At 35.8% G+C, this 13928-nt stretch overlaps 1 protein-coding gene across 1 annotated transcript in view; it reads left to right on the forward strand.

Moving 5' to 3' along the window:
* Positions 1 to 7616: 7616 nt before the first annotated feature.
* LOC121414349 overlaps positions 7617 to 13928 on the forward strand; it is a 29557-nt gene continuing 23245 nt past the window's right edge. Inside the window, exons 1-2 of the mRNA XM_041607503.1 lie at positions 7617 to 7814; positions 8774 to 8938. Of these exons, the coding sequence (XP_041463437.1) occupies positions 7632 to 7814; positions 8774 to 8938 (348 nt within the window). The 5' untranslated portion in view covers positions 7617 to 7631. The remainder of the gene's footprint in view (positions 7815 to 8773; positions 8939 to 13928) is intronic.

The raw sequence follows: 13928 nt of genomic DNA on the forward strand, positions 1-13928 counted from the left end.
GCAAAAAGTGTTCACTAGCTTACAAGTTCACGAGCTTTCGAGTGCCGCTGCAAATCTTTATCAAGTGACACGGATTGTCCGATATCGTACTCTATTTATACTAACCTCCAAGACCGTACGCACAAACGCGAGAACAATAGGTGGGCACTGATCCGTTGTGTGATTGGTCAAGCTCGTGAACTTGTAAGCTAGTGAACACTTTTTGCGAGAGTGATCACGAATTTCCTAGAAAGCCAGTGAACACTTTTTGCGAGAGTGATCACGAATTTCCTTGTTGACCATAGTAGATTGCGAGACAAATGAATACCCTCTAATGAGTATTTCAATCCGCAATAATGAACATATTTAGTATTATTAAACTCTCACTTAACTTACAAAAGACCAATTAAATGTTATTTAGTAATAGAGTAAATAGTTTGCCTGACAATCTCATTTTTGAAAACACCGTCCTTGAAAATGTTTCTCAAACAAAATTCTTGGGTGTACTTATTGATAATAAATTGTAATGGAAACCACACAACGATAATATATATGCAAAAGAATGTCAAGAAATATTGGAATTATCAACAAACTCCAATTTTTTCTTCCATCTCGTACACTACTTACACTATATTACACCTTAATATTATCATACATTAATTACGGTATTTTAGCATGGGGTTATGCAATTCAAACACAATTACATAGGATACTTTTGTTACAGAAAAAAGCACTTAGGATAATATTTCATACACATTTCAGATGTCACACAAATAAATTATTTTTTGAAAACAAAATCCTTAAAGTTAATGATGTATATCTGTTCCAACTTGGCCAATTTATGTATAAACTAAATAAAGATGATCTCCCCGCAATTTTTTCAATTATGTTCTGCAAAAACTCATCTGTATATACACGATTATCCTACAAGACAACGAAACTCCTATCACCTACCTCCAACCCGAACTTTACTTGCAAAAAATTCTTTTGTTTTTTCTGGTCCCGTATATTGGAATTCCTTGCCCAGCGCCTTTAAGGAATCCCCAAGCATCACAATTTTTAAACATAACCTTAAAAAGATGCTTATTTGCCAATACTTTACAGAAACAAGTCAATCTACCACATAACGAAAACCATATACAATTTCTTCATTTATTTATTTTTTTTTTCCTCCCAGCATACAACTTGCCTGCCGACCTGTTTCCGCACCTGCCATGCTCCTCTTAGCACCTCCATTGTACCTGCACCCCCTCTCTCCCTACATTTGCCTCTCTGTTCTTCCCTCATAATCAAAATTATTGTAGCCATGTTGTTATTTTTTATTATTTTTATTACTATTATCATATATTCTAATTTGGTTCACTCTCTCGTTGTTACCTTCGATATTTTGTACAGCCTCCTTTTAAACTGTCTTCCGTCTCTCCTTTATACTATATTTTTGTAATATACGTATTGAAACTAGGTTACGGGGGCTTGCCTCCCATACAAACTTGGCTTTTCTTGGCAAGCCCCTCCGTTCTGTTTTATATAGTTATTATTTTCAAAGTTCCTTTAGTTTGCATTAGTTCTCATTGTTTATACCTTATTTCGATTGATGTTGTACTTTAAATTTCACTGTGTATTGTTTGATTTTGTTGTGCTTTGTGAACGGAAAATGAATCTAATCTACATGTAAAATCTAAATCTATTATTCATTCTACCCTAAATCAATTTTAACCCCCCCCCCCCGACCATGGAATATGAACCGAAATAGGATTCTAGGTTGGATAATGTGTCAGTTGTATCCATTTTCAGTGAATGGCGGCCATCCTGGACGCCATCTTGTAAAACTAACCACTTTTCCGGATGCGGATTTTGGTAGATTTTTAGTATATTATTCCTGAGGTCGAATAGTACAGAACACCGTTGAAAAATCATTTGTTGCAATTTGTTCCGGGTAAGGCCGCGTTGGGTCGTATATTGACCCGTCTATATGTTAAACAGAAAAAAACAGAAATCATGTAATATCATTTAAGGCACTTGCCGGTTTAAAACGAAACTCGAATTTCATTTTCTTTTCCCAGAGTGTTTGTCCCATTGAAGACACCGATGGAAAAAAAATCGCGTCGAAATAAAAAAAACCCGCCAGAAATCCAAAACCCAAGCTATTTCGCACGCGACCCGAGTGATTAGTATAAGCCCCTTGAAGTGTTTTGGGTAATAAAACAAGTTAAGTTAAAAATAGTAAAATATATCTTCAAATCAATTTTTTTCTTCTTCATTATTACGGTCTACACTTATTCGCCTAACTATTTTAACCCTATCTAGGCCGGGGGGGGGGGGGGCTCGGAGGCCCGCCCCCTCAACAAATCGCGCAATATTTTGGCCGCGCAAAATTTTTTGACCGCGCCACTCGCTGACTTTTTACTTTCAAGTCTTGCGCAACTTTTGAGACCAACTTTGCGTCCTCAGGGTATGTGGTTCCGAAATTACGCAACATTATGTAAGTGCATGTCAGACCGACAATTGCTCAAAAACGTGATTTCGTGTACAAAGTCAATGCAAATTTTATTTTCAACCAAAATTCATAAATGTATGATTATTTTTAGATTTGCTGCTCTAAATGTATTTATTTTATGCTTTTTATGATCACAGAAGAGTCCTCAACAAATTTCATTGAAAAAACAATGAAAAACAAAAGGTCAAAAAACAAAGAAATACATAAGAAAATGCAAAAAACAATAAAATACATAAGAAAATGATTTGATATCGCAATTTTTTTCATGTACACTTGCTAAGAACACCACAAAGAGTTTCAATGCCAAAAATTTGTACATTTGGAGCTTTATTTAGAGGGTTAGAGGAAAAAGTATGATTTGCATACTAATTACGCATAAATTAGCATAATCACTTAATAGCGATTCGCACAAAAAAATTACTATACAATCTTGGAGATTATATCCCAGGCAACCAGCATGCCAATTTTCGGCCCGATCGCGCGGTCAACGGACGAGATCTTAGGGGGGGGCCTGGGAGGCCCCCCCCCCCGGCCACATGAACTCCCAAAATACCCCGGCCTAGATAGGGTTAAAGTCTTGTGCAAATAATTTTTCACTAACTTTTCAAAGGTAAGTGGTGCTTACTCAAGCCGAAATATTTGTTGAAAGTTATATCGTAATTTAATTAAATGTATCTGTACCAATGTTAAGATGTGGCAAAAGATCTTCAGGATATTGCAAATGTCTAATTTTACAGGATTTTTTCTAAGAGTATTTTTTTAATACGCACTGTATATTTGCAACTAATTTTGTTACAAGAAAGACATATACAGCATCCACGTGATTTTGTTTGCTTTGTTTTAAGTCTTTGCCACAATTTTCTTCGTCTTTCTGGCCCAGTCTTCTCTCTTTATGTTCTATCTATATATCCTTTTAATTACCCTTTTCACTTTACTCACCTTTTCTCTGTCTGCCTCCCTTTGCTGTCTTTATTATTTCCCATCTTTTTCTTTTCTAATAATTTCCATTTATGTGCAATGTGCCTCTTTGTTAGTGGTTATAATTAAATGTGCGTACTGAACATTAAAATATTTAATACAATATATGTTTTTTTTCAACAATTTATTTCCTTGTGTTATGATAAAAATGCTAGTAATTGCATTCGATTTATATCATTTCATAATTGTACTGTAAGTATTATTCTGTCATTGTAAATTGGACACATGTTTTTATTCAGTCTTTGGATGCGAGGCATGTTTAATAAACCATTGTTTGAATTGAATTGAATCCACATGTTTCAATTTTGAATTGATTGGATATCATGTTATGTCCAAGGAAAGCTGGGAACTGAAGTCATCAGCACAATTATTGCATACTGCATTCATGGCAGTGTGCTTTTCCGTTTTCACAAAATAAAGCTTGAATATGAAATTCAGTCATATTTCTTCTTATTAATAAAATATGAAAGGCAGATTAACAGCATTCGATTGCATAAGCAAATATAGCATGAATAAAACAATAATGTTCCTTTCATTTAAAGTTGGTAGAGGCTTTAGAGCAAATTACTGTGATTTTCATAACATTATGTGAACGACCAAGAGTTATTTCCAATGATTCGATGATCCATGTTTGTTCTTTAATCGAATGTAGAATAGAGTTCAATGGTTTAGTCAGGCCCTTGTTTGATGATGTATTTTTGTTGCTTCATCACGTTACTATTATTCCAGATTGAGCGTCTTATTATCAATTACATTAATCTCAGTAAATGTCAGTCTGCATCACTTGATCTGGCTCAGTTCATTTGTAAGATGCCTCATCTCAGGGAACTTAATCTTGGTTCTTATCACAACAGTCTGAAATTTCATGACGAGTTCTATTCAACATTACCATCCTTGGCATCGTCTGCAAAGACTTTCAGTTTCTTATTTTCTTCTAATTAGTGCAGTATGAAGTGATTCGGATATTCACTTTCTTCAACTCAAATTTGTCTAATGTTGTATACCAGAGGAACGATATCATTATAATTCGAAGATTTTGTATAGCCATAACGCGCTTGGCCCAGTTTGTATTATTTTATTATTCTGTTAAACATTCTTAATTGTTATCATAATTTCATTATAATCCGTTATTTATTCCGGTAAACCGAAATGAGCAGACATTGCTTCAAAGTGGATTCCCTTTTCTTTTATGTCCTTTATATTTCACTTGAGTTTGTGTTTGAATTCAAAGAGAAGCAGAATAAATTCAGTCAACCCCTTAATCAATCATGATAATCTTAATTTCACCATCTTAGAGTGACATACCCCAGCCCGCAACAATAAAGGGCTTTCCTTCCCCTAGCCCGAGAAGCATTCAACGTTAGCATATAAGCCAGTTCGTAGTTCCTTTCTGCGCATGATCAAAAGATTCTACGCATGATCAGAGGAAGGTCATTTGTACGAAAGTGACGTGCTTTAAAATCTAACGAGATAAGCACGAACTTTGATGTCTTGATTATTCATATATTCCTTTAAATTGTCATTTTCATTTACATCCACAAAAAACAACAATGCTTCCACGAACGACTGGTATTTCACAGTTTGCAAAGTACATTGTGCAACATGCTAAGATATGCATTCAAAGAAGGGATGCAACAAATGCCTTCATTATGTGTTCATTTGAGTGCTATTCTAGTCACCTGGTCTATTTAATTTCTTCATCCTGCTATGTAAGGCAAGCTTACGCAATACCTTGCCTTGAAATTTGCCTATCATGATGAAAGAAATGAAAGGTCATTTGACCAAAATTGTCCATGAAGTAACTACGAACTGGTCTATTGTCTGCGGTTTTGTGTGTGTGCGTGCGGGGGGTGCTTGTTGTTTCCAACCATCCGTCGAATGGGTAGAAATCAAGCATGTTTTCATCCAACCATTTCTTAACCTTGCGTCAATCATATTTTACGCTTTGTGTCTCATATGGAAGAAAAAGAGATGGCTGATTGATGTATGACTTTTTATCCAAACAGATAGCAGTAAAAGCCAGAAAAACTCACTCAAAATTGCAAATTTTCTCGTGCAAATTAGATTAGTAGCACCATTTTCCATTGTTTTTACTCAGTCATGCATGCGTTATAGAAATGTTGAGGTGAATATCAAATACAAGAATCGAAGCATAATTATCTTTCCATTCATTTTAGGAGGAAAATTTATGATTCTAATGGCAAAAATTACATTTGATTCCGGTGTCCCTCTTTTCGGTGACGCACTGTACTTTACATTTTCCTTCTTGAATAATTGAAGACAATTACTTGTTACTCTTTTCCCCTGTTGACAATTACGTATAAAATAGAAACAAACGATTATAGAACAAACAACATCAGACGCATCCATCTAGTAATGTACATAATGTCTAAAATATTACGTTCAAATAATCTTTAGCATCATCTGCACAGGTATATATTTTTACCCTTTCAAATCTATTTTTACCTTTTGAATATTGAAGCGGCTAGGGATAAGCATATATTCAAGATAGCCTTGGTTTCGATTTAATCATGATAATCTTGATTTAAAGCTTTCTTTTTTGTGTGTGTTTTGAAAAAAAAATCTAGTTGCATATTGCAAGGTTCATGACAAAGGCAATTGTCATTTGAAAATTATTATATAGCCATCAAGATGCTTACAATATTCGAAATGACAAACATTAGTCCAGTCATTTATTATGTAAAAACAGGAAATGATTGATTAGTGCTATCAATGTAAAAAAAAAACAATAATAATAAAAAACGATGAGAAAAATTATTTGTTTTAGCGCATTCTCTACATTACCCATAGTGAACCAACACTTGTTTATGGTAAAAAGCTCGTTTCATTTGTATTGTTCATGAGCATGGAAAATCAAAACAAAATTCGTTTTTTCTCTCTGGTTCGTTTCTTTGCATTTGTTTCATTGAAACTTTACATGTATATGCATTCGTATCTCATGAAATTATGATGTTGTCTAATAATCTTTTGCATAAGGATTTGTATTATAAATGAATGTACCTCAGACAATGGCCAATAAGTAAAATTTGCGTTTACTGTTCAGTCAAAACTTTTATTTTTTAAAGGTTATATTAATTTGCCAGTATGGTTTATTTCTGTGTAATAAAACAAAATGTGATAAACACATCCAGAACTGAAGTTGCTTTAGTTGATAGACTCGTCCAACATTAACAATAATCTTTAGTTTAGCAATCATTAATTTCAGTATGTTTTTGATGTAGTATTTTTCAGGCCGTACGAAATGAAGATTCTTAGATTTATACTTTAAATGGAACAAGCATCTTGAGCACAGAACCCGTCAACATAATTATAAAAAAATTGATAGGCATTTATATAGCGCCATCTATAAAGACATAAACTAACCCGAGGCGCACTGTTAATTATTATTATCATTCGACTTTAGCTAAAGCTGCCTTTCAGTGCTCAGTGCTTTTGAGAAAATTAATTCTGCCGTGTATCCATTAATGTTCCTCACTTTGGTTGGGTGCAGCAAAACGTGGATAAATTGCTTGCTGAAGGAAATTACGCCATGGCTGGGAATCGAACTCTCGATCCTCTGTTTCAAGACTAATACACTGGGCAACAATGTTCTACATGTAAAATATTAGTACTTAAAATTCAACATTATTATTCATTGTTTCTTACGTTATTCGAATTCAATATAGTTATGATAGTTTTATTCATCAGTTAAGATATCAAACAATTTGGTTTCATTGGAGCTATTGTGTACAATAAACTACTTGCAGTTCTTTGAATACTTTGAAATTAAATAAATCTATCAAGACCTAAGACCTTGCAATGCATTTGAAGATTAGTAACCCATAAAACCCATTAAATAGCTGTACTATAACCAAACCTTTGTTTTATCTGACTAAAAGGATGATACATTTCACATTAAGTTTTTATTGTGTATTTTCAATTAATATTCGGGCCGATACTTTAAAAAAATACGGAGTGTGGAATGTAAGCAGATATGCAAAACGCGATTTCTATTGAGATTTCTTATTATCATAATTATGATAACAATGTTTATTACCATGATTGCAGCCATACTAGATTGGTGTGTTGTTTCGTGAATAATATTCATGCTAGATTTGATTTTTATATCCCCATTTCTGTGTACGTATTAATTTACAGTAACCTTGATTCCATCTTCATGTTACCATTCTATCAGATTGAGATTCTTTATCTCAGAGAGAATCTCAGTGAACGTCCATCTGCATCACGTGATCTCGCTCAGTTCATCTGTAAGATGAATCATCTGAAGAACCTCACACTCTACGGTCAGTATCGTGATGTCTTCTACTCAACAGCATCGTCGATGGCATCAACTTCAAAGGTAATATATGTCAAGAGGTTTTTACATGTAAAAAGAGTAGCACTTACAAGCAAACCATACAAGTTCTGATTTTTGTTCGTGCTCCTCATTCGGCTGCCATTAATTTGTCTAATGGGGCTATGATGCCTCATAAGGTGAAATTGTACATATCTTTACTGAATTGTTATTCTTGTAAATCTTATTTCATTTTTTCAAGTATGTTTCAGGTATTAAAGTAGCACCTTTCTTAGTTCAATTAATTATAGAGTATTATGAACATTTTATTCAACAACTTGGTTTGATTGGTGCTATTGTGTTTCATATAGCACTTGCAATTCTTGATATTAAATGAATTGTGGCTTGTTGTGGCCCAGTGGATAAGTCTTCTGACTTTGAAACAGAGGGTCGTGGGTTCGAATCCCAGCCATGGCGTAATTTCCTTCAGCAAGAAACTTATCCACATTGTTCTGCACTCGACCCAGGTGAGGTGAATGGGTACCCGGCAGGATTAATTCCTTGAATGCATGAGCGCTGAGAGGCAGCTCGAGCTAAAGCTGGGGTAATAATAATAATAATAACAACGCGCCTCGGAATAGTATATTTCTAGATAGATGGCGCTATATAAATGTCTATCATTATTATTATTACTAATTCTATTTATCAAAACCTAAAATCTGACTAAAACGACTATATATTTCACCTTAAGTTTTTATCGTGTATTTTCAATTCATTATTGGGCCGATACTTTCAAAAATACGGAGTTTGGAATGTAAGCCGATATCCAAAACGCGATTTCCATTAAGATTTTTTATTATCATGATTATGATAACAATGTTTATTACCATGATTGCAGCCATACTAGATTGGTGTATTGTTTCGTGAATAATATTCATGCTAGATTTGATCTATATATCCCTATTTCTGTGTACGTATTAATGTACAGTAACCTTGATTCCATCTTTATGTTACTATTATATCAGATTGAGATTCTTTATCTCAGTGAGAATCTCATTGAACGTCCATCTGCATCACGTGATCTCGCTCAGTTCATCTGCAAGATGAATCATCTGAAGAACCTCACACTCTGCGGTCAGTATCGTGAAGACTTCTACTCAACAGCATCGTCGATGGCATCAACTTCAAAGGTAATTGACAATTTTAATTTACAGCGTCGGCCGGCCCGATTCCGAAAGGAAACAAAAAAAGGTGAGGGTATGAATTGGAAAATAGACTTTATATAAAAAAATTCGCTCGCGCTTCGCGCTCGCATTGCCTGTGTAATTAATCCTATTCAAGATGGTTAAATGACACTAATATTTATCCAATATATATAAAATATATCCAGTTCCGATATAAATTTGCACAGTGTTTCCAGCTCGCACATCAAGCTTTCATTATTTTGTTGGATTTACATAAATTGTTTATGTATATCAAAATGTTCAGCTCGCGCTGCGTGCTTGCATTGTTTCAAGTGTGAGATACCTATCCTTTTTGGAAATTCTTACCATTTTTTTTTTTCAAAATGCTCCTTTATCATGTCGTATATCAAAAACTTAAGCTCATGCTTCGCGCTCGCATTTAATTGTTTGAGACACACAGCTTGTTTATTTAAATAAAAACGCGCTTAGACTGTCCTTTCAGGTCGGAAGAAATTTTGAGCTCGCGCTTCGCACTCTCATTATTTATTTGGTGATACTTGTACCTTCTTCATTAATCACTAAAACAGTCCTAATTGAGTCACTTTTTACTTTATTGTGATAGAATTTCGGCTCGCATTCATTAGTTGGATACTTATCTTTGTTCATGATTATAAAAAGTGCTCTGAATCTTCAGTTCGAAGGACATAAAATATCAAAGATTTTTAGCTCGCGCTTCACGCTCGCTTTATATATTAAGATCACGTGAGATTTACCATATATTGTTTATAGCAATACAAACTAACATATACTTAAAACTTCAGTCTTTAGTTAGGACTACCCCCTGAAAAACCAACAAAAAAGCCAGATTGTAGCGGCCAATCGAGAAAAATGTTGATCAAAATGTTTTTCGCCCCCCCCCCCTCCTATTGGCGAAAGCTGGATCCGCCCCTGTCCTTTTTCCTGTGTTGAAAAGTGTGCATATATGTGCCCCTCTTATATTGTTTTATCAAACAAGGACAATTCAAACAATGACAAACGTGTCCCTCTAGTAATGTGCATAATGCTTTAATACTTCATTGAAATAGTAAACTATGAACATGGAAGTACCATTCGAATTTGTTTCATCAAATCTACTTGGAGTCTGTCTCTTTTGGGGTTTAAAAAGCAATTTGAACATGTTTGTACCTTCAAATGAAATCGACATTTATTGACATGAAAACAATCTGACCGATTAGGTAACCTGTTTAATCTGATCATTCATTGTCGTCGTACTTATAGACTGTGGGATGGACAAGGAAAATGTCTCTAGTTTTTCATTTCCGTGGGGCGGCAAATACAACCACGGTTCTTGGACATGATAATATGTAAAATATTATGAGTGAATACATGCATAATGTTGCCATCGGTAAATTCTGCTCCTGACCTAAAAATTAAAATAATAATATGCAAAATCGTACCATTGACTCGACTGGAAATTCCGCCATTCACCCCGTGTGTTAAGGACTTCCGTGAACGCGCGCAAGCGTGCACAATGCATGTAACCTCGTTCGCGTTTTATTTTTTTTATTCGCTGTACATGATATACGTTAGATACAGAATATACGATGGCGGATAAGATTTCGTCGTCTTCGTCGTGTTTTGACAGCGAAAATGACGATTTATCACTAGCAAATATATGCTACATGCACGTCTTACCCAAGGAAAGAGGGCCAGTAAATTCCTTTCAAGTAAAGAGCTAGAACAAATTTAAGCCTTTGCTGCATTTGTTAATTGATGTAGACTACCTGGGACTTCAGAATAAAAATAGCTATTCGTGCAGCAGAGAATGACTTGCATGCAACCCGGTCCATCCCAGGGAGCAGTGGCTTAACAGTGAAGGGGGGGGGCAAGCTATCCCCCTGGGGGAGTTCACCGGGAACTTAAAGGGGAAAAAGAAAAGGGGGAGAATGAAAGGGGAAAAAAGAAAAGGGGGAGAATGAAAGGGAAAGGGGAAAAAGAGGAACTGGAAAAGGAAAGAAAGAAGAACAGATAGATTGTCATGAAAAGGTGATTTTATTTTTTTAAAAATAAGCATGCATGCAAAATCATAAACAAAATCTTGTTTACCGTGGCGTACAGACCAAGAAAAAAAAGGAAAAGGAAAGAGAGAAGGGTGAAAAATATGTTATCTTCTTTAACATTATGTCAAAATCTGAAATTGGATTTTTGTATATAATAAAAATGTATAATTTTTTGCTCACTCGCATTTTTTTTTCCCGATACACCATATCGCCCCTCAAAATGTTGCCTCATGACGCCATTGCCTGCCCCTCCCCCTTTGAGAAGCAAAATACTAAAATTTGTAATGTAAATATGCCATTAAAACAAAGGTGTGCCCCCTCTTTTGAAATTGAAGACCCTTTTTTTCCGTGTACGAAATATACTTCATTGTGGGTGAAAACCTTTTTCATTTTTTTTGCTTGTCAATTGGTTGAAAAACTTTGGAAAATCATGGATCTGCCCCTGATAAGACCGGAGATTTTTTTGCTCTTGCCCGTCCTGCATGGCCACCGACCCGTTACGCTCCTGCCCAGCCCGACCAGCATTGCAGCAAGATCCGAATGGATCAAACTAACGTTATAGATGTAACGCGTTACATCTTGCTCAGAGCCGGGAGCCAGGTCAAACATCGTTCGTATCACCAGCATTCCAGCAATCAAACTATCGAAGGTGAAAAAGATACAGAGGATGATTTTGAGATGGTGATCCTTGTTATAGCGATCTTTGTCCATGCCAAAATTGTTTCACTTTGTGCTTTTGCATTTCATTCTGTGCAAAAGTGAAGCAGTACAAGCTTTGATGATTTTTGTATAGGTCTAGATTTCTTAATTGAATCGATACATAATGTGACTCATGTCATGACTTACTTAACCGCCACATTTACAAGCCTATGAATAGAAGACGAAGTAAGTCATGAGTCACATTATTCATCGACTCAATTAAGAAATCTAGATGTAGACCTATACAAAAAAAATCATCAAAGTTTGCACCGCTTCACTTTTGCAGAGAGTGAAATGCAAGAGCACAAAGTGAAAACAAATTATACCTTCGATCGATTGATTGCTCAATGCTGGTGATACGAAAGATGTTTGACCTGGCTCTGGGCAAGATGTAAACGCGGTAGGCCTACATCGAACATCTATATTTATTTTGATCCATTCGGATCTTGCTGAAAGCTGGTCGGACGTCGGGCTGGTCTCCCGGGGCCGGGCTGCATGCAAGTCAATCGCAAACTTCTCTGCTGCACGAATAGCTATTTTTATTCTGAAGTCCCAGGTAGTCTACATCAACGAATGCAGCAAAGGCTTAAATTTGTTCTAGCTCTTTACTTGAAAGGAATTTACTGGCCCTCTTTCCTTGGGAAAGACGTGCATGTAGCATATATTTGCTAGTGATAAATCGTCATTTTCGCTGTCAAAACACGACGAAGACGACGACATCTTATCCGCCATCGTACATTCTGTATTATAACGTATATCATGTACAGCGAATAAAAAAAAAATAAAACGCGAACGAGGTTACATGCATTGTGCACGCTTGCGCCCGTTCGCGCGTTTCCGTTTTACACCCTGGCGAAGGCATTTTCCGGAAAAGTAGCCAAAAAGCGACTAGTGAAGAGTCTACGTCTACGTTTGTTTACATTATCAGCTGGGCGCGCGATCCAAAGTCCGCACCAAAGTTATCCGCAGCTGAGCTTATACTTTCCAGGTTCAATACTGCAGTATCTATCTATCTATCTATCTAATAATCTTCTCTGTCTATCTCATTCTTTATCTAACATCTATCTATCTCAAATTCTATATCTCTCTCTATCTATCCATCCATCTGTCTGTCTTTCTCTATTTCTCTCTCTCTACCTACCTATGTAACTACAGTATCTATATCTGTTAATTTGTCGCTCTACTCTCTCATTCTTCAATCTGACATATATCTATCTCTCAAATTCTCTATCTATCTCTCTATCCATCTGTCTGTCTTTCTCTTATTCTCTCTATCTATCTATTTTTTAACTTATCTATCTGTTAATATTCTTTGTCTCTCTCCCTCTTTATCTATCTAACATCTATCTATCTCTATCTATCCATCTGTCTGTCTTTCTCTATTTTTCTCTATCTATATATCTATCTATGTATCTATCTATCTGTTAATTTGTCTATATTATCTGTCTCTCTCATTCTTTATCTTTCTATCTATTAACATCTATCTATCTGTCTCTCAAATTCTCTATCTCTCTCCTCTAGCATCTGTCTGTCTTTTTTCTCTCTTTCTCTTTGTCCGTCCATATTTCTATCTACAACATCTCTCCTTCTCTCTATATCCTTCTCTCTCTCTTTCTGTCTCTCCCCCTCTCCCTCTATATATCGACCTCTCTGTCTCTCCCCCTCTCTCTATCTATCCATCCATCTCTCCCTCTTTCTCTCTCTTTCTATCTATCCACCTCTCTCTCTCTCTCTATTTCTATCTATCTATCTGTCTATCTTGTCTCTATCTATTTATCAGTCTTCTATATCTATCTTTCGGCAGCTTCTAAGTGTATCAATCCATCAAACTTAAATTTGTCTTTCCATTATAAGTATCTGTTTATTTTGATTTTGTCTGTCATTCTATTCATTTAGTTAATAATTTATTTTTAGAAAAAAAAACTATCATAAACAACGCGACTGCAAAAGCATGTTCGGATTTCACTCCTGACTGCCGCTCTCTCTGTACATGAAGTGCCGAGGAACTCTGTGCTCTGATCAGTAACTGTGCAAATTGCATGCGGTGGTGGACTCGCCTGTGTCGCACGCTGCATGCAACCCAGCGACGTGTGTAGACTCTTCACTAGTCGCTTTTTGGCTTCTTTTCCGGAAAATGCCTTCGCCAGGGTGTAAAACGGAAACGCGCCGCCCGTTCACGGAAGTCCTTAACACACGGGGCGAATGGCGGAATTTCCAGTCGAATCAATGGTACGATT

The sequence above is a fragment of the Lytechinus variegatus genome, chromosome 4 (assembly GCF_018143015.1).
Source record: "Lytechinus variegatus isolate NC3 chromosome 4, Lvar_3.0, whole genome shotgun sequence".
Classification (NCBI taxonomy): Eukaryota; Metazoa; Echinodermata; class Echinoidea; order Temnopleuroida; family Toxopneustidae; genus Lytechinus; species Lytechinus variegatus.